Here is a 19,586-nt window from a genome sequence, read left to right on the forward strand (position 1 = left end):
ATAGCACAAATATTTGAAGTACACCTGCAGTATGGAAACAGTACAACAAAATGGCCTTTTTACACTTTATTCTCTTTGGATTGAACCCTACATACCCATTCAACTATCATCTAACATTTTACTGAAGACTGTAGTTTTTAACGTGTTTCCTTCTTTGGCTAATCACTAAATAGGCCATTTAGACTATATTTAAGAAAGAGAAGACTTAATTTACATAAGTATTATGAGTTTAATGTAGTTTTTTCAGTCGCATCCTTTAAGGGTAACCCTCGTGAATGTTTATGTCTAACAAACTCGAATAAGACCAATCAAGTTGGCTGATATGGTCCGAAACTGTAATTTAAATAGGACTAAACAATTGCTTAACTCTTTTTTTAAATCAGAAAAGACAATTCTCAAAGTCAATTTTTGTTTAAAACTAATTTTTTTATGGACATTAAACCTGGATCATTGTTATTACGAGATTATCCGTCAAAAATTGGCTCGATGGTTTTTAGAAAGTTCTCGGATATGGAGAATGTGAATGTGTGACCAAATTAGTTTAACTATTTTCAAAAATAGCAAGACTATTAACACCCTCCTCTCTCAAAATAAATAATTTTTCCGTTTTTTATAAACATGCAACATTTTGTTTTACAAATTTAAATATTATTAAAATATACTCAAAATTATAATTGTATCCGAAGTGATGTGGCATAGTACATTTCAGTTGACAAATATTGTAAATTTACAATCGACATCATTTCTAAATTTTCGAGCTTTTTGTTATCTTGCAAATTATGAATCTGCAGTTTACATGGAGGCGAACAAAATGAAACAAAAATTGATGGAATTTAAAAAAAAGTGGTTTTCTTTAACAGACGGATATCTGAATCTAAACCTGTTCTGTACAATTATTCACAAGAAAATTACATAAAACTTGCACAACAAAAGAATTTTATGAGATCATATGGAAAATGCTTCTTCTAAATCTTCAAAAATAACAATAATGTTTTCATGACTAGAAAAAGAAAGACAAAATTTAGTTAAGAAACATGTATACATACATTGCATTTGATATCACTTTCATTTTTGGTTTAAGTTGACTCATTTTATCTTTTTTAAAGTTTTTAAGTAGAGTTTTAATTGGTTTCTTCTTCCTCTCTTGTTTCGTTGACAATCACCCCTGTCAATCTAAATCTTGAACCCAATCCAATATCTGTCCTAACAGATAAAACATTTACAAAAGGAAAAACAAATTCTAGAACATATAGGATATTGTAAGGATGTCAAAAAAATCTGGGAATTCAGTGACGCGGCATCATTTGCGGAGACAATAATAATATGTAAAAAATAGGATTTCCAAAATGTGGTCTGCCGTTTCTACCTTCAAAATTGACAGAGATATAAAGAAATTTGTCTAAATAAATATTATTCTTATTGATTCTTTAGATAAAGGTAGTTCCCATTTTTGAAAGTACAGCACACATGTAATGAATGATCTTTTAAGACATCTATTCGTATCATAAAATCGACTATTTCAATGTCGTTCTTAAACTCCCGAGTTTAGTGTCTCCAGCTAGATTGGTAGTTTTTAGATAGACCAAAAAACATGCGTCTGTGTTTTACAGTGAGAAGAATTCAATTTTGGGATGAATGGAATCCTTATTCTTGATTTTACTGAAGAAATATCGATGTGAATTTTCAGGCTCTCATTGTACTTGAGGCGAGTGAGAAAAGACGAAAGATATTATACTACACTAGATGGGAGTGACGACAGTAGAAAATTATGGGCCTAAGACTCAATAAATTACGATGGGCGGATGTCCTGGGTATGTTTTCGGGATTCATCAAAATGCTAAAAAATCAAATTGAAATTGATTCATGAAATCTTTTTTTAAAGATCTATTCCTAGCATATTCTCTTCCCTAATCTTCATCTCGACATGCTTCCCTTTCTGAATAATACATTACTTAAAGGGAGTGTTAGCGAAAAAATAAAGGGGTTATTGCCTGATGTCGAATTCAGTTCGCTATCAGCTTATACTCCCTTTAATTTTTCTGCGAAAACTCCCTTTATAAGTTAAATAAATAGTTTCACAGAATTTTAGAAATCTTAAATAATCTTGTGTCTATGCATAATATTTGATATTCAGCGTGGTGGCAGCAAAAACCTGAATTTCTAGAATCAAAGCGGTTATATGAGTTTTATAGCATTCACTGCAAGAAGTAAAATGTTGATCTCCTTTGTGGTTCGGAAGGGAACGAATACGGTTGCTAACTTGCTACCTGCTGCCCCATCAAAACAAAAGGCTAACTTTGCAAAATGAAAAAGAGTTTTGACTTTGTCAAATTTCCGCACTAAAGTTAGAAACCAACCTCAAGGTTCTCCGAGATCTCCATCTTCTCAGATTTCTCCTCCGTGTCCTCCATCGGACTCTAAACATGAGATAACCCGTATTAAGGCCTGAACTTGACATGTTCCAGAAGTAGGGTATGGGCCAGTAAAAGAAGCTTTAAGGACACATAAAAAAACGTCATCCCTGATTTCTTCCCGAAATTTTCATACATTCCGAGGTTTACATAATGCCAAAACCTACAAAATATTAGATCCTTAATCCTTATACCTGGTCGGTTTCTTCTCCAGTAGTAGAGTCTGGTATAATATCTTTCTCCTCCTCTGAGTCCTCCTGGAGAAAGGATGGTGTAACCTGCTCCGGCTCCTGTTTGATCTCTGCAGCTTGACGGTCAGCCTCCCTTAGCTTCACCTTGTAATATATTTATCAGATCTTAAAGGACTCGGAGATAATTATAGTTTTCGACCAAATATTGAAATTTTGTGCTTCAAATTTCAGAGAGAAAAGAATATTATCAATACCGAAATAATTCTCCTAAATCTTATCTTTATTTAATATTAAAGCAAAGTAAATTACATGTCCGTTTATTGACCCCGATAAATAATTTAAACAAAGTAGGAAGCCTCCCAAAACCAACAAGTTTATAAAACAAAAATTCAAAATAAACAAGAGCATTAGATTATAAAGGATTTTTTTGAAGTAACACACCGATACATTTTGATTGATCTTATGAACTTCTCCAAGGTGTTTTTTCATCTGAAGAGATCTTTCAAACTTCATTCCACACCCAGATACAGGACACCTGTTCAAACCCAACTCCTAGATAAGATAATAGGTGTAAGGAACTTATCTAATGAGAAACTTCCTAAGATTGTAATTTTTAAATACAATTTTCCCAAATAAACTTCTCCCAAAGTTTTACACAAAAATAAGGAAGGTTTTCACAGTTAATGTAAAACTTTTATTGCCAAGTCATCAACTTTAAATATAAATAATTCTATTGAGTTGTTTATCCCATCTTACCTCTTGCGCATCTTCTTCAGCTCCTACAGCAAAAGCGCAATAATCCCTCTTATGCCGCTGTTTATTACTATTTGATGAGAACTTCTTCCCGCATTTCTCACACGGAACTGTGCTGCCATCATTTTTAGCAATCCGACCCCGACCCATCTTCTTAGAGATAGTTTTACCGAGAAATTTACTCTCATAGGCAGCAATATTTAGCTCGTGACTTCTCTGAAGATGCATCTGTATGTTTTTATAACAATGTTTCACCTCGGCGCTGCAAATTTGACAGAAGAAATACCTGAAAAGTGCACACATGAATATTGAATACAAAGTGTTAAAGGAAATGTGTAGCTTTTGAGGAATAGAGGAAAACAATCGCATCTTTACATTTCCCGGGAGTTACGGTGGTAGGCGATTATATAAATATAATGAAGACGACTTTTTATTTAAATTTCGATTTACATAAAGCTTTTAAACAGCATGGAAACACAAAATCATGAAAACAAAGAGAAGTGATAAATTAAAAAAGATCCTCTTTAAATTACTTGTAAACTTTTAATTTGAAAAAAGCTTGTTAACAATTAAAACTTAAATAATAAGTAGTATTCATTATATTGATATAATCGCCTACCAACGTATTAAGTTCTGAAATTTAATATACTTTTTACTAAGCCTTGGGACGGATACTGTCAACTTACTCTGTGTGTAATTCACAGTCTCCATGTTGCTGCTCAAGATCTTCAAGAACAGCATCATGCTCCACCTGGACATGCTGACGAATATTCTTCTTCTCTGTAGACTCCTTTAAATATAAAATTACTGTATTTAGCCCAAACATTTTGAATCAGACGTGTTTAAAGGGATCATGCCTGATTCTCATTGGTATCAATTTGTGGAAGATATTGTCGTTTTTTCTAGTGTGTTTAATCGTCATAATTTCCTCCTTTGTTTCTGTAGCAAGAAACTATCATTGAAAATATCCAATAAGAAATCATGGAGATCTTATATACATCTGCAGTCAAATTAAAGAAATTACTAAAACTTTCTCTTTAAAAAAGGGATTACCTTCTCACATAATGGACATTTAAAGATACATTTATTCCATCTTTCCGTCTTGGCCGTCCTTGCAGTTCCTGACCACGTGATAGATTTAACCTTAACCTTAGCTCCAGGTATACCGTTCTCTATTGCGTACTGATCTATGGTGAGACTATGGCACTCCCGGAGATGTGTATAGATATTGTTCCTCGCGTGTCGAGTTTCAGCTCCACAGATCTTACAGATCCACTAAATTGGATAAAAAAGTTATCAGAATAATTAAGAATTATTTAAATGAATTTACTATTTTTTCACAGACAAAAAGCTTCAGAATAAAAAATTGCCCTTTCTTCCAAACCATGAGGTATGGTCACTAACTCTTATTATTAAATTGTCATTTCTTCGTCAATCAGTAAAAGCTGCCAAAAGTAAATATTACAGGTTTAACACTTTTACAAACGTTTCAAACCTTAGGTGTTGGTAGTTCTGGTTCCCCATAGTCCGAAATATAATCCTTGTAATGTATCTTGTGTTGGTTCTGGATATGTGCCCGGATAGTTCTCCGGTCTATATAAATACTACTGCACAGTTTACATTGGAATTCGCACCTAATAGAAATTAAAGTTTAAATGTCGTCTTTGTCTAGCAAAATATTTTGCGAATTTTACGTTACCTGTTCCAGATATCTCCGGGTTTGGAGTTAGGCTGATCTGACATATTCTCATCGGAGTTCTCAGAGTTCTCACTTTTCCGTCCTGACTGCTCAGAAATGTTTTCTACAGAACTTAAACTCTCCCGCCTGAGCGTGGTTCCAGGTCTACTCTGATGGTTGGGATGGTAGGGCCAATCCTCCTCCTCCATATACTCCCTTTCGTACTTCTCCAGGTTCAACCCGTGAGTTTTAATATGAGACACAATCGTATCCTTCATAAACTTAACACTGTTTCCACACACCCTACAGTTGAACCACTCCGAGTTAATCTCAATATCCGGGTAGGATTCTTTATAGGCTCTTGATCCCAGACCATGATGGGTCATTATGTGGCCCATTAATCCCTTCTTACTGTTGGAGGTTTTGCTGCAAATGGCACATTGGAACTGGCAGAGGTTCCACTTGGAGAGAAGGGAAGATGTAAACTGTGAAGTTGAAGACGACGTTTCTCCTCAAATTAAAAACGTTTAAAAAGTGTGTCCCACTAAACATGAAAACTATTGATCAATAAAAAATGGTTTGTGTTACTGAGATATAATTAAAAATTATATAATATGCCCAAATCCCCCCATTTCTAATATTAAAAAACTAATACTTAAAACGTATAGTTAAAAGGACAAAATCCTAAAAGGACATGATTGGATTAAAACAAAACATCCCATTCAAATTGAAGTCTGCTTTCTCCATGCTTTCAATATTACCGGATATCTAAATATTTCATTCACATTTAAATTAATCATATTATAACACCGAGGCCAGACAATTGTGTCAAGGGTACCGTTGTGAATCAGACATAAAACTTTTTAAATTCGGGGTCAAACCCACATTTCCTCATTTCCTTTCAATTCCAGTTACTCACCCATAAAGTCTTGAGAGACCTCCTGATGACATGGAACACCTTCAATCTCGATCTCGTATCCGTCGCTGGTCTCGAAAGTTCTAAATTTCTTCTCCGGCTGAAAATCTGATAAAAAGTAAAACTAAATAGATTTTATCATAATCTTTTTTTTATATTTCAGATTTGCTGTTAATAAAAATGTATTTTCCACTTAAAACAAAAAATGAACATGAACAAAGCCAAGTTATACAAATCCTCTTGGACTTGATTTAAACTAAATAGATGACGTTTTCTATGCAAGACGTTTTTCCTATTTTTAAACGAACCTTGTTCGATCTCATCAACTCTTCTCTTGATGGTTGCTTGAGTGGGAGGAGGAATACTAACTCCAGTTTTAGTTTTAAACTTCATTCCATGGATCACTTGACAGTGCTCAATAAACTCCTTTCTGGAGTCAAACTCAAACTCACATACACTACAGTTCCTGTTTCCTAGAATATATAAACACTACAGTTCCTGTTTCCTAGAATATATAAAAACTACAGTTCCTGTTTCCTAGAATATATAGACACTACAGTTCCTGTGTCCTAGATTCTATAAAAACTACAATTCCTGTTTCCTAGAATATATTAACACTTAAGTTCCTGTTTCCTAGAATATATATAAACGCTACAGTTGCTGTTTCCCAGAGTATGTAAGAACGACAATTCTTGTTTCCTAGAATATATAAACCCTGTAGTTCCTGTTTCCCAGAATATATAAACCCCTATAGTTCCTGTTTCCTAGAATATATAAACCCTATAGTTCCTGTTTCCTAGAATACAAAAACCCTTTTGTTCCTGTTTCCTAGAATATATAAACACTTTAGTTTCTGTTTCCTGGAATATATAAACACTATGTTCCTGTTTACTAAAATGTGTACTTAAAGGGACTGTAAAGGAAAAATGAAAGGGGGTTTAGGCCATGAAAGCTAATCACTTTAGCTCTTGATCGCGACCCATGAAAGTATTATATGATGTTCCTGTCTCGAGAAATTGATATAATACTGTGTTAAAATTATACGAAAGTTCATATATGTAAAATTTAGAAAATCTTAAACTTAAATCACGTGACCAGTTCAGTGACTTTACTGCACTGCCATTGGTGGAATTTCTGGTCAAGTAATACGGACTTATAAATAATTTTATGAATTAAATCTATTAAAAATGTAAATAAAAAATATAAAATTAGAATTGGAGTAAACCTAAGTTACAATTAGCTTTCTCTGGGATTCATCGTTTTCAGATTGGTTGTTTATTTGCTGAATTTGATCTATTTAAACCCACTACTTTTATACAAAATTTAATATATATTAATTTTCGTATAAATTTGACAAAGTTGTATATCAAAATCTCGAGATAGGAACATCAGATATAACTTTCATGGGTCGCGATCGAGAGCTGAAGTGATTAGCTGTCAGCCTATACCCCCTTTCATTTTCCTTTACAGTCCCTTTAAATGATTTCACTGACCTTTGTTTTGTATTTCTAATTTTGAAGGGCGAAGAACTTTTAAATCCAATTCAAGAGATCCTACAAGAATTAAATAGTTCAATTTTCTAATACTAGGTGAATGATTTTAAGAGGGTAATTTTTATGGTTAAGGTAATCACCTGACTCCTGACCATTTTCAAAACTCTCTTCAATTTCTTCTTTTATCTGAACCTTCCCCGTTTTGTAATCAGAGCCATCTGTGAACAATTCTTCGTACTCCTGCTCAGTTATCTTGTGAGCGTTGCGCAGGTGATCCCTAAATAATGTAACTTGCAACTCTTGTTAACATAAAAACAGAGATAAATATTTTTTTTATAACTCATTCACGACCTTTTCTTCAAGTTTACTTTGAACATTATGTAAACAATAAGCACTTTTGCGAAGCTCATTCATTTTTGTTAAATTGTAAAGCTTCATGCAAAATGCAAATGAAGAACTTTTGTGGTAAAACAATAAATTCTGCAGAAAAATTATACTTTTCATCCAAAGAAATACTTTTGATTGATAATAACCTGAGATATTTGACGTTGATGTTGCAAACCCTGCACTCAACAGTCTTCAGGGTTGGAAGAGGGTCCGGAGATACACCTCTCCTATTCAATACAGAGGAATATAATGATAGATGTTCAGGGTTGGAAGAGGGTCTGGAGATACACCTCTCCTATACAATACAGGGATGTATAATGATTGTTCAGGGTTGGAAGTGGGTCCGGAGATACACCTCTCCAATACAATACAGAGGATATATAATGATAGATGTTCAGGGTTAGAAGAGGGTCCTGAGATGCACCTCTCCTATACAATACAGGGATGTATAATGATAGGTGTTTACTGTTCAGAGTGTCAAGATCCGGGTTTACCTAGTTTTTCTGATTCTCTCCAGATACTTTGTCCAGTTGATCCCGTGCACGTTCTTGAGATGGGTATGGATCGTGTTCCTGTCGTACTTGATCACCTTAGAGCAGATGTTGCATTCAAAAGGTTTGGACTCGGTCTCACCTTAATATTTTAAGTTATGGTTGAACATTTTAATATTAGAACACCTGTCAAGATAGTATACGATTCGCTGACTGACATCAACAGTTAAATACTGTCAATATCCAATCATTCATAGAAAAAAAACTTACAAAACTCTTTTAATGTTTCTATTATTAGTTATTAGTTAAGTTATGACGTTGTATATAATTTTTCTGGATTTACTAAACTTCTTTACAATAACTTAACGACATTTTTGGTGGCACTTCATTAAGCTAAGTTGCAGACTGTAGAGCCATGTTTCAGGATTCTCCTTGTAATCCTTGTATGAGATATCATGCTTGTTTTGTACTTACATCGTCCATACTATCCTTGTAATCCTTGTATGAGATATCATGCTTGTTTTGTACTTAGATCTTCCATACTATCCTTGTATGAGATATCATGCTTGTTTTATACTTACATCTTCCTTACTTCTCCTTGTAATCCTTGTATGAGATATCATGCTTGTTTTGCACTTACATCGTCCATACTTCTCTTTGTAATCCTTGTATGAGATATCATGCTTGTTTGTACTTACATCGTCCATACTTCTCCTTGTAATCCTTGTATGAGATATCATGCTTGTTCTGAATATGCCCGTAGAAAGCTCCGTTATCGTTAAACTCCCTGGAAAAAAATAAAGGATGACGATTAAAGTCGTCTTTTGTCTCAATTTACGCGTCAGGCAATCAACGGACTAAATTAAAGTATGTTAATTCTAGTCGAAATATTCCAAAATTCAGATATTTAACGACAGCACGTTTTTTCTCATATATATATATATATGTTTCCCTCTAGTGTTGATGGTACGTGTCAAATTGTGTTAAAACTTGTTAGACCGTGTAAAACTTAGCAAACCTGGGACACAGTGCACAGTTGAAGAGAGAAGCAGATCGTCTGGTCAGAGCAATCTCTTCATTAGCAGCAGCATATGCTTTCTTCAGCTCATCGGGATCTTCTAGTCTAATATTTTAATTCTTAGTTAAAGCTTTATGAGCTGGATTAAAAACAAAAAAAGAGAAATGAAAAATTCTTTTAAATTTAGGAATTAACCATTTTGATCCACTTTTAAAAAACTAATAATAGTTTTATCTAGTAGTAATCTATTGACCCTTTCCGTCTATTAAATGAACCTATTAAAAATACGTCTCGACAACTTAACAGAACCATTTCTGACATTAAAAAAATAGTTTGCTCAAAACACTTGCCACAAACTCTTATTTAACTACTGATTAAATATTTGCTACCAGAGTCTAAAACTAAAGAATGCGCGAATTTAAGTTCGAGGTTAAAAGTTCTGTAAAATAATGAATAGCTATTTAAATATTAAACTTTCTCAATTTTACATTTGAATTTCCCGGGAAAATCTGAACCAATCAGAGAAAAGGATTTACGGAGAATATTACATAACCATCGCTAATCAACTGTTCTTACGTAACTGAAAACAAAACATACAACCGTTTTTTGGGTTTACATCCAGAAATTAATTTATCTAAAACGTGAAATTTCTTTAACAAGGTTTTCATTTTTAAATATATCGTTAAGTTGAATGCCGCTTTCTCAGCTGCAGCTGAATGATGATTGAATAATAGACAAATAGGGAAAATGCAGGATTTCAAGATAATTTAAACCTGTGTTTAAATTTTAACTCCGATTTCGGCGAGTTAAATATTTAACCACAGGGTTAAATATTTAACCTCACGGTTAAAGTTCAGGTTTAAATTAAGTCAGAAGTGGCATTTAACCATGAACTTAAAATTTAAGTCAAAACTTTTCGTTCTTTAGTTTTGCACTCTGATGTTGTAAACCTTTGATATTTGAAACTATAAATTCGGCTTTATCTAATAACTAAGTTTGAATTATCAAAGGTTTACAGCATCAGGTTGCATAGAAATAGGGATTAGAAAGTTTGAGGCAAGTGTTCAGTTCCTTTTTACTATTTTCCCCTACAGCCCTAAAGGGACTGTAAAGGAAAAATGAAAGGGGGTATAGGCTGAAAGCTAATCACTTTAGCTCTTGATCGCGACCCATGAAAGTTTTATCCGATGTTCCTGTCTTGAGAAATTGATATAAAACTGTGTTAAGATTATGAGAAAGTTCATGTAAAATTTAGAAAATCTTAAGCTTAAATCACGTGACCAGAACTATCATCAATGGCAGAGCAGTAATACTGGTCACGTGTCTCCGCCGGTATCACGTGACCACTTTACTGCATTGCCATTGGTGGAATTTCTGGTCAGACAATATGGACGTATAAATAATATTATAAATTAAATCTATAAAAAATAGAAATAACAAATATAAAATTAGAATTGGAGTAAACCTAAGTTACAATTAGCTTTCTCTGGGATATCATCGTTTTCAGATTGGTTGCATATTTGCTGAATTTGATCTATTTAAACCCACTACTTTTATACAAAATTGTATATATATTAATTTTCGTATAAATTTGACAAAGTTGTAAATCAGTTTCTCGAGATAGGAACATCAGATATAACTTTCATGGGTCGCGATCGAGAGCTAAAGTGATTAGCTTTCAACCTATACCCCCTTTCATTTTTCATTTACAGTCCCATTAAGAACCCCTAAAAAAAGACAATCTGACATGTTAATTACGACCTAAGATTAGAAAACTAACGTTGTCTTCTCCCTAAAAGTTTACCTTTTCATATTATATTGGATATTTTGGCAAAATGAATTTTAAGGCTTGTTTCCCCCCGGATATACAGGATTACCCACAATGGACAGGGATGAATGACGAATTAAAACTTATATGTTGACTTTGGTCATCTGCCTAAACTATAGTCTGATAATGATATAATTGATGATTTGACGAAAAAGTTTTAAAAGTTTTAAAGGTTTTAAAAGAGTTGAACCATGAATGCAAGAAGTGTCCATCTAGTCGTCTCTGTCTGGTAATGGTATCCTGTGAATCTTGTATTATACCTGTGTTTAAGTTTAAGATGAAGGAAGAGCTGGTAATCCTTCTTGAAAACTTCCTGACAGTTGAAATAGCACTGGAGATCCGTAGATAACGGTTCTGCTTCATGCTTTACTCGAGACAACCGTTCTAAATTATTTTTGTTTTGTTTGTGTGGGCATGTTTTATTTAAAGGATAAGGCCTAAGGGAAAAAACCGAAAAATTGGACATCACAATTTGATACTTTTTACGCAAAAAAAATTCTATTTTACCTTAAAAATCGTTTATTTTCCCCAATTAAGCAAATAAAACTAAAAAAAGGTCCGCTCCGCACAATCTTGCATCAAAAAAATATTTTAAAAAGGGGGTGGAGGATGAATTTTCGATAAAATAAACTTCCCTGGGACGAAATACAACCCATTTTCTTAAAGAATGTAAAGTAATTAGTTATCTATGGGTAATTGAGAGGATCTAAATGCCCCCCCCCCTTGTATTACCCAGATCTCAGACACAATACTTTCGACACCTCAATCTTGTTCTTTATACAGAATAGAAAAATAATGTAAATATTTTTCTTTTTATAAATACATTTAACAGATAGATTTAATATCTCCGCTGATGTTAATAAAACACTTTGTTTTCATTTTAATCCAATAAAACAGGCTCTGGATCATACTTAGCGGAGGAGGAGGAGAAGATTTGAACTCAGGTTTCTTCTCCGCCTGGTTTAGGTTCATGTTCAACTCAGATGAAACCAGTCGGAGCAAATCTGTTGACATCGGTTTAATTGATTCCTAAATATCATTGCTTATCAATTTATTTAGACTCTAATAGCAGGAATTCAAATTTGTCAGATTTCATTCATCAAAAGAAGACGACGTTTGTTTTTACCTGTCGTATAACTTTTGCTACAGGAGAAGAACCGTTGAGAAACTCTGAACGATACTGTTCTTCTGATAGCTTGTGACACACCTGTAACAGGCAAAAATAAGTTATTTCATTCGTAGAATTGATGACTATAAAAACTGGAAAATATGACCTTTCAAAAAAACTATTTACTATCCAAACTACTGTTTAAATATCAAAGTATGTTATTGTACTGGAAAATTAATCAGATAGTCATACGTGTGTTATTCCACAATTTTTTAAATTCTAAATGGATCCCCGAATATGATTTTTCTATTACCTGAAGATGGCGTTTAAGATCCATACATTCTCTTTCACAGATCAAGCAAGTGAATACTTCACGATCTGAAAATAATTTTAATATTTTCCTTCAATCCATTTCCCGGATCCTCACCACCGTTCTCTAACAACATGTCTGACTGAATACATCCCTCTCAATTCCTTTTAATTACATAAAAACTTGGTATGATATGCACGAGCTACAATCTTTTGTAAAAAATAAAAGTTTCGGAATCTTTAAGTAATCCTTGTTATAAATTCACAACGTTGTCGTCTAGATATCAATGGTATGAGTTCTTATTTATTCATAAAAGAAGACGACATTTGAGAATGTTTTCACCGCCCCCCCCCCCTCCACCAATAAATAAGTTTTGAAATTTATAGAACAGTTCATTAGGATTGGCAAAGGATCTTTTTTCTTCTATACCACCGGTCAACCACAAGTGATTTATCGACCTTAATTTGACGATCTTTATAAAAATTCACTTTTTAGATGATTTACCTGGAAGATCTTCAGAGATATCCTCGCCCCTGTTCTTCTTCTCAATAAGTTCTTCATAAACCTCTTCATCAATCTGATGTTTCTTGTTGAGATGCTCCTTCTTGTACTTGACGGATACTCCACAGATCGAGCAGTCGAACAACTCAGGGTTGGGTAGATCCATCATCTCTCCTCCCTTCTTCAGCTTGAAGATAATATCCTGGTATTCCTTCCATGAGATCAAATGAACCATTTTCATGTGCGCACCTATTACATATTTTTAAAAGCAATGGTTTGATGATGAAATTAACGAGTTAATACGAAAGGATATGTTTCTTTAAATTGCATGTAAACTAAAGGAAGACGACCAGAGAAGTAATATTACGTTAATAATCAAGATGAAGTAGGCAATTACCGATAATATTTCTTGTATGTTTGACCTCCTTCTGACAAAGCTCACATGTGAAGGTTCTAGATACAATCTCACTGCTTCCATACTCACTCTTGTACTGAATTCTACAAAAAACCAAACTTAATATACTGCAGCAATTTTAGACAAGATTTATCTACTTTAAAATTTGTATATAGGTTGGTCCACTGGTTTTAGATGACACTCCGGATATTGAATAGCTCTTAATTTAGCAATCTTTATAGAGTGCAGATATATTGTCTTACATGATATATAAATATTGTGTCCTTCTTTGATATAGTTTGTTCTGTTATACATCCTCAAATGTTATTATTTTATTGTAAGTCTATGAAGAAGAGATACCTCTGAATCCTTGATTTTCTTAATTACTGGGTAAATTGTGTACCACTACCTGGATACATTTTATACCTGGATACATTGTATCCCTTGATATATGTTATACCTGGATACATTGTATAACTGAATACATTGGATATATTGTATACCTGGATATATTGTATACCTGGATATATTGTGTACGTCCTTGATATGCCGCGTAAAGTTCGCAATACTATTGTATTTATTGTTGCATAATCCACATTTATGCACGCAGCCATCAAGCTTAGCCTGCAAAATGTATTTTTTAGATTAATTTTTTATTTATGAAATTAAATAAAAATAATAAATTTTATTTATTGCGAAATTATATTAAAATAAATTCACGTTCAAAAGGACTGAAATTCTATTTGAGATTGTTCAACACCAACTGTACTTGTACAGTACAGTACAGTACAGTACAGTACAGTACAGTACACCAACTGTACTTGTACAGATCTTGTTTTTTATTCAATTCTTTCCAAAATGTAGAGGTATGAGTTCAATAGTGAATTTAACCTTGATTAGCTCTTCTTTAGCTTGTTCCATGAGATGAGCTGGTTGATCTTTATGTTTCATCATGAGATGAAGTTTCAGTTTATAATCTTTACGGAACTGCTCAGTACAGAACAAACAAGTGAACCTTAAATATACAGGCTGTTTTTGAAAAGTTTTTTTTTCATGACGTAATGAGATTGATAAAAATCCACCAAAAAAGATGGAAAATCGTCCAGTATTTCTTCAAAACTTTACATTTGCGAAAAAGACGTAAAAACGCAGAATTTAGGTTCTCTTGTGAAGCATATCTCAGGGAAGCCAATGTGAAAAGTCATGGAGACAACTAAGATTTTTTTTCTTGGTTTGGAGAGAAGACTGCGTCTTTCATTTTTTGGTGATTTTTAACCTCACTATAAAAAAATCCTTTAGAATAAGATTTTTATGCAGGATATTTGGGAGATATTTCATTTACAGTGCAGTACACATTTTGACGTCATTAAGAATGTTAAATTGTCAAATGCCAATAGTATTGCAGCTCTTTGGAAGAATGGACCTTTATACAACGAGGTTATAGTGAATAGAGTGATGATGTACGCTAATCCTTTACAAAATGTATAGGCCCGAGCCTAAACTTGACAGGGTAGCAATATTTTTGTTATGAACTATTATTTTATTTAGTTTCTTCATATTCTTCATTTTTTCGAATATCTTAAGTAAAAATCTACACAAATGCTAAGACCCCATAAACGTAACTCGGGAGTTTCGTTCAACGATACTCTTTTAAATTTCGTGCTTAGGAACTTTACCGAGAGCGTACTGCATATTTGTTTATTATAAGGAGATTCTGGCCTAACCTATAGTATATCATTATTAGTAAACAGTTGTAAGTGTACAGTACAGGGGGATGGGAGTTAATGCAAGATATACTTTTTGACTTACCATCACTCTTCTATCAAATTCTTCTTCAGTCATTTCTTCACTTTTCAGTTTTCCAAATTCAGCGGGCTGAAGAAAAGTATCATTTGACTACTTGACAAGAGGATATAAGAGTGATTTATAACAAAAATCTATATCGGCCGGTTTTGAGATTAAAAATATTTTAAGTTTACTTATACAAAGAAGTTTTATGCACAATAAAAATAAAAAATTAAAACAAGTTGTACTTTGAGACTTAATTTTGGAAGGAATAAGTTCCATCGTTCCAGTATTAACTTTAACAAGTTGGATAAAATAGAAGAAGGATTAAACTACTGAAGAATTTATGACGTACCTGAAGTTCATGAGCTATACTCATATGCTGCCTGATCAGTGATATCTTCTTGAAGATAGCGGAGCAAATTTCACAACTCCAAACTTGTATCTTTGGCTCTTCCTCGAGCTCTTCCAGAAACTGTTGCTGAATCTTATTCAGAGTTTGGGTCAGGTTTGATTCTCCATCTTCCTCTTCTTGTCCTTCCTTCTCCTCACCGTTGAGATCTCCGAAATCAGGTTCATCCTTGATTGTGCGACCCAAGAGAATAGTTGCAGCGTCCTCGTGGATCTGTATTCCTGGAATCCAGGTTCTAGGTTCTGATTCAGCTTCTGCATTTGGTTCTTGGTCTGTTTGAGTCTCAGAATCAATCCGAGGAATTTGAGTAACTATCCCATTTTCCTAAAAACAAATTTTATTCGATCCTAAAATCTAATTGAAAAGAAACCCTCAGATCCCCGCCGGGGAGAGGACCAGTGTCCCCAAACCGTTTCATTCCTGCCTTTTTAACTACAGTCATAATCAGAAAGACCCGGAATTAATTTATAATTATTCAGACAACTTTACAATCTAATTTTACAAATGTGATTAATAAAATAAATAACAAAAAATCCCTAGTTCCACCAATTCCAAAATGTGGTCTGCCTTTTTTGTGCGTTTAAAATTACTGGAGATATTTATGTAAAGTCGTTTTACCTTTGGTTGAGGATCTATCTGAAGCTCTGGGAGGGACGAGTGCTGGCTCTTATATAAAGAAACCTTGATCAAGAACTCAATGTCGAACAAAGCTCCATGCTCATTTATAAGATGTGCTTCAAACCTGAACAGTATCATTCATGTGCGCATGAAATATTTGATTTTAATAAGTAGTATTTATTGGTATCCACTTCCTCAGAGTAATTTAAAGTTTGTATTGTGCATAGAAGAATGTAACTATAGACAATCCATATCCATATCCAATATCCATGCCCACGCCCATGCCCATGCCCATGTCTATCATGTCCAAATCCATTGAAATCCATATCACATCCATATTATATCCAAATATATATCCATATCCAAATCCATGTCATGTCCAAATCCATATAATGTTCAAATCCATATCATATCCATATCCATATAATGCCCAAACCCATATAATGTCCAAATCCATATCATGTCCAAATGCATATGATGCCCATTTCCATATAATGTCCAAATTAATATCATGTCCAAATCCATTTATATCATGTCCAAATCCATATCATGTCCAAATCCATATCTTATACAAATCCATATCTTATAGAAATCCATATCATGTCCAAATCCATATCTTATACAAATCCATATCATGTCCGAATCCATCTTATACAAATCCATATCATGTCCAAATCCATATCTTAAACAAATCCATTTAATGTCCAAATCCATATCCTGTAATACGGTAATCTTTTAAACTTTGTCTGATCAAGATAAAAGGATCCTGTTAATCTCACTGAAATTTGATTATTTTCACTGACTTGCGGAGCTATGCTGCAGAGACAATGAAGGAAAAATTGTGAAAATTTAACACTTGAAGGAAGAATAACAACAATATGTTGCTTAATATTATTTAGATGCAGGTTTATGGGAAACTGTTGTGAATTGTATAAATCACTGTTTAACTGATGAGTTACTAAAAAATGCGTCTTCAGCCATTTAAAGAGTTTTTATTTTATCCCCTGAAATATAATCCTTAGAACATACAGTGGGAACCAGAAATCTGTGGAATAGGAAGATGATATTAAATCAATAATTAAGTGCATTAACGTTGTTACAAAGCAAATGGTTTTAATAATTATCAAATAATCAAAACACGAATTAGGTGAAATAGGTCTGATAACACTGCACAATTGATATGTCTCATGTTCATTGGAATATTCAAAGTCGTTCTCCTATTCAAGAGTTTTCTGGTTCTCAATGTACATTGCACATAACACACCCCTTGTAGTCTTCATAAATTATACTTCAATCTGAATATATAAATTTAACTAGTGTTACCTTGGACCCGGATAAATGTGAGTTCCACCACATAAAAAACAAGTTATCCTCCCAACCTTGGAACTCATCCTGATTATCTATTCTGAGTTCTGGTTCTGGACAGGTTCGTTCATCCTTTAAAACCTCTGAAAATATGTAGAAAATAAGGAACGCAGTTGGATACTTACATAATGAAACTTGTCCCGATTTAAGTTTTTAAAATCAAATCAAAGTTGACTCCATGCTTGATATCCCCGTCAACTTCGCCTATGATACATTACTCGACTATAATGAAGGCCAATGACAGCTCCAATCATTAAATCATTATCTGTAAAAAATCAAAGACGACTTAAAAGTCGTCTCTCCATTCCAAGTTTATTGAAACTCCCTGTATCCCCTGTACCAGCTTAGGATTAGTTGCTATAAAGGTGATATTGATTTGTGATCATCATGTTACGAAGAACAGAGGCGCAACCAGGGGCCGGGGGGGGGGGGGGGGATAGAAATGAAGAAACGTAAACGGATAAAAACAGTCGCAATTCTGTAAAAAATCAATGATTTAAACGCAACAATCAATTATTATAAGATTCTGTTTGAAATTAAACAAAAAATCTCCAAAATTCATAATATTTATTGAAATGATTTGAATGTTGATTGAAAGAGGATTTTAACGTCAAACTGATAATTAATGGTGAAATATATAATTTTTAAGAATTTCAAAATCATATGAATTTATTCAAATCGTCTCATTGAATCATGACTTTAAAGAATCTAAAGATATATGGTTTTTTATCACATTGATGGTACATGTATGAATTAACATTGTGTATTGATGATAAAGGTGATTGCGTTGTTTCTAGGTTCTGTGATAGTTGGAGACATTTATTTACTTTTTAAGTCCATTAAGTTTTGTATTCACTATTATTAACATGACCTAAAATTGTCATATTCTAAGATTCAAAATCATATTTAAGATTCAAAATTACTAAAATTTAAATTTCAGTTACAAAATCACTTAAAATATGATTTTCGTTACATGAGCTAAGTTTCGAAAAGAGTAAATCACTCAAATAATTAAAAGAGGTTTTGAGACTCCACAATGCAGTCATATATGATTTTTAACACCCCGTCCCCCAGTTGGTCTGGAAACAACTCCTGGGTTCAAAATCATTAGTTTACCCGACTTCTGAGGCTCTGATTAGATAAGAGTCAGCTCTCTCAGTTCTAAATACAGAGAAGAGAATCCTGAACTTTCTCCGGGAGAACCAAATACAGGGGAATAACTCTCAACTCTAACAAAGAGAGAGAAGAAACCAATCTGAAATATATTAGAAAAGTTGTACACCAGTACAAATAACGCTCAAAGAAGCCTTACTACACTGACAATTCAATATTCCTAATATCAACTGTACTTACAAGAACATAACTCATTACAAGTACTATAAATTACAGTACTTCAGTATTATTATAAAGAATATGGAAAAAGCAGTCGTGAAACTGAAGCAAATAAATGAATACTACAGCAGTAACAGTTGTTTGTTAAGTTCCGAATCACTTAAATCACAAGAATTTCAGGTTTAGCAACTCTAGCACTAGAAATAGGTAACTCAGACGTCTTGATTTTGGATGTGCATGGATAGTGGATACGTTTAAAGCCTATATGGAAAGGAAATAAGAGGACTCTACCAGGCTCCACACTTCACATGGTTGGTCTGGAGAGATGGATAGCGGAGAACTGAGAACTGCTGTGTTCAGTCTCCAGGTTGGAGGGGCGGGGGGGAGGGTCGAGTATTGATCTGCTGTAATGGCTGCTGCAACTCCAGCTTCTACGCCAAGAGTGTCCTGGCTGAACTCCTGTAAAACTGGTTTTACGTCAGAATTGTACTGTTTCATGATTTCAGCTTGCATACTTTCTATTACATCATTGTAAACAAAACAAATATGAAATACAAAATTATACTTGATGACATTGATGAAGCAATGAATTCTT

At 33.5% G+C, this 19,586-nt stretch overlaps 2 protein-coding genes across 2 annotated transcripts; both read right to left on the reverse strand.

Moving 5' to 3' along the window:
• Positions 1-657: 657 nt before the first annotated feature.
• Positions 658-14,494, reverse strand: LOC111715132 (uncharacterized; the record flags this gene model as incomplete). Its single annotated transcript, XM_023490399.1, is given in 26 exon segments — positions 658-1,198; positions 1,891-1,936; positions 2,358-2,417; positions 2,606-2,746; positions 3,044-3,154; positions 3,359-3,641; positions 4,042-4,145; positions 4,409-4,630; positions 4,851-4,989; positions 5,055-5,544; positions 5,953-6,057; positions 6,258-6,422; positions 7,443-7,502; positions 7,583-7,719; positions 7,976-8,056; positions 8,324-8,462; positions 9,019-9,107; positions 9,339-9,443; positions 11,427-11,550; positions 12,078-12,195; positions 12,293-12,373; positions 12,588-12,652; positions 13,089-13,334; positions 13,483-13,583; positions 14,000-14,103; positions 14,371-14,494. Coding segments are annotated over 26 exon segments (3,456 nt in total). The 3' UTR covers positions 658-1,121.
• Positions 14,495-15,129: 635 nt separating this feature from the next.
• Positions 15,130-18,979, reverse strand: LOC111715135 (uncharacterized). The gene is made up of 6 exons (XM_023490401.1): positions 18,776-18,979; positions 17,618-17,742; positions 16,295-16,418; positions 15,620-16,000; positions 15,277-15,354; positions 15,130-15,165 (listed from the first exon to the last, which is right to left on the reverse strand). The coding sequence occupies exons 2-6, from the start codon at positions 17,683-17,685 to the stop codon at positions 15,130-15,132; spliced, it is 687 nt and encodes a 228-aa protein (XP_023346169.1). The 5' UTR covers positions 17,686-17,742; positions 18,776-18,979.
• Positions 18,980-19,586: the final 607 nt, after the last annotated feature.

This window comes from Eurytemora carolleeae, unplaced genomic scaffold (assembly GCF_000591075.1).
Source record: "Eurytemora carolleeae unplaced genomic scaffold, Eaff_2.0 scaffold1711, whole genome shotgun sequence".
Taxonomy (NCBI): domain Eukaryota; kingdom Metazoa; phylum Arthropoda; class Copepoda; order Calanoida; family Temoridae; genus Eurytemora; species Eurytemora carolleeae.

Bases quoted from the DNA above. Each gene is read 5' to 3' on its own strand.
- LOC111715135 (XM_023490401.1), bottom strand. From the start codon at position 17,685: ATGAGTTCCAAGGTTGGGAGGATAACTTGTTTTTTATGTGGTGGAACT. The intron at 16,419-17,617 runs GTAACACTAGTT...GATACTGTTCAG, and splicing joins CACATTTATCCGGGTCCAAG to GTTTGAAGCACATCTTATAA. The intron at 15,355-15,619 runs GTACGTCATAAA...ACTTTTCTTCAG, and splicing joins GTATAGCTCATGAACTTCAG to CCCGCTGAATTTGGAAAACT.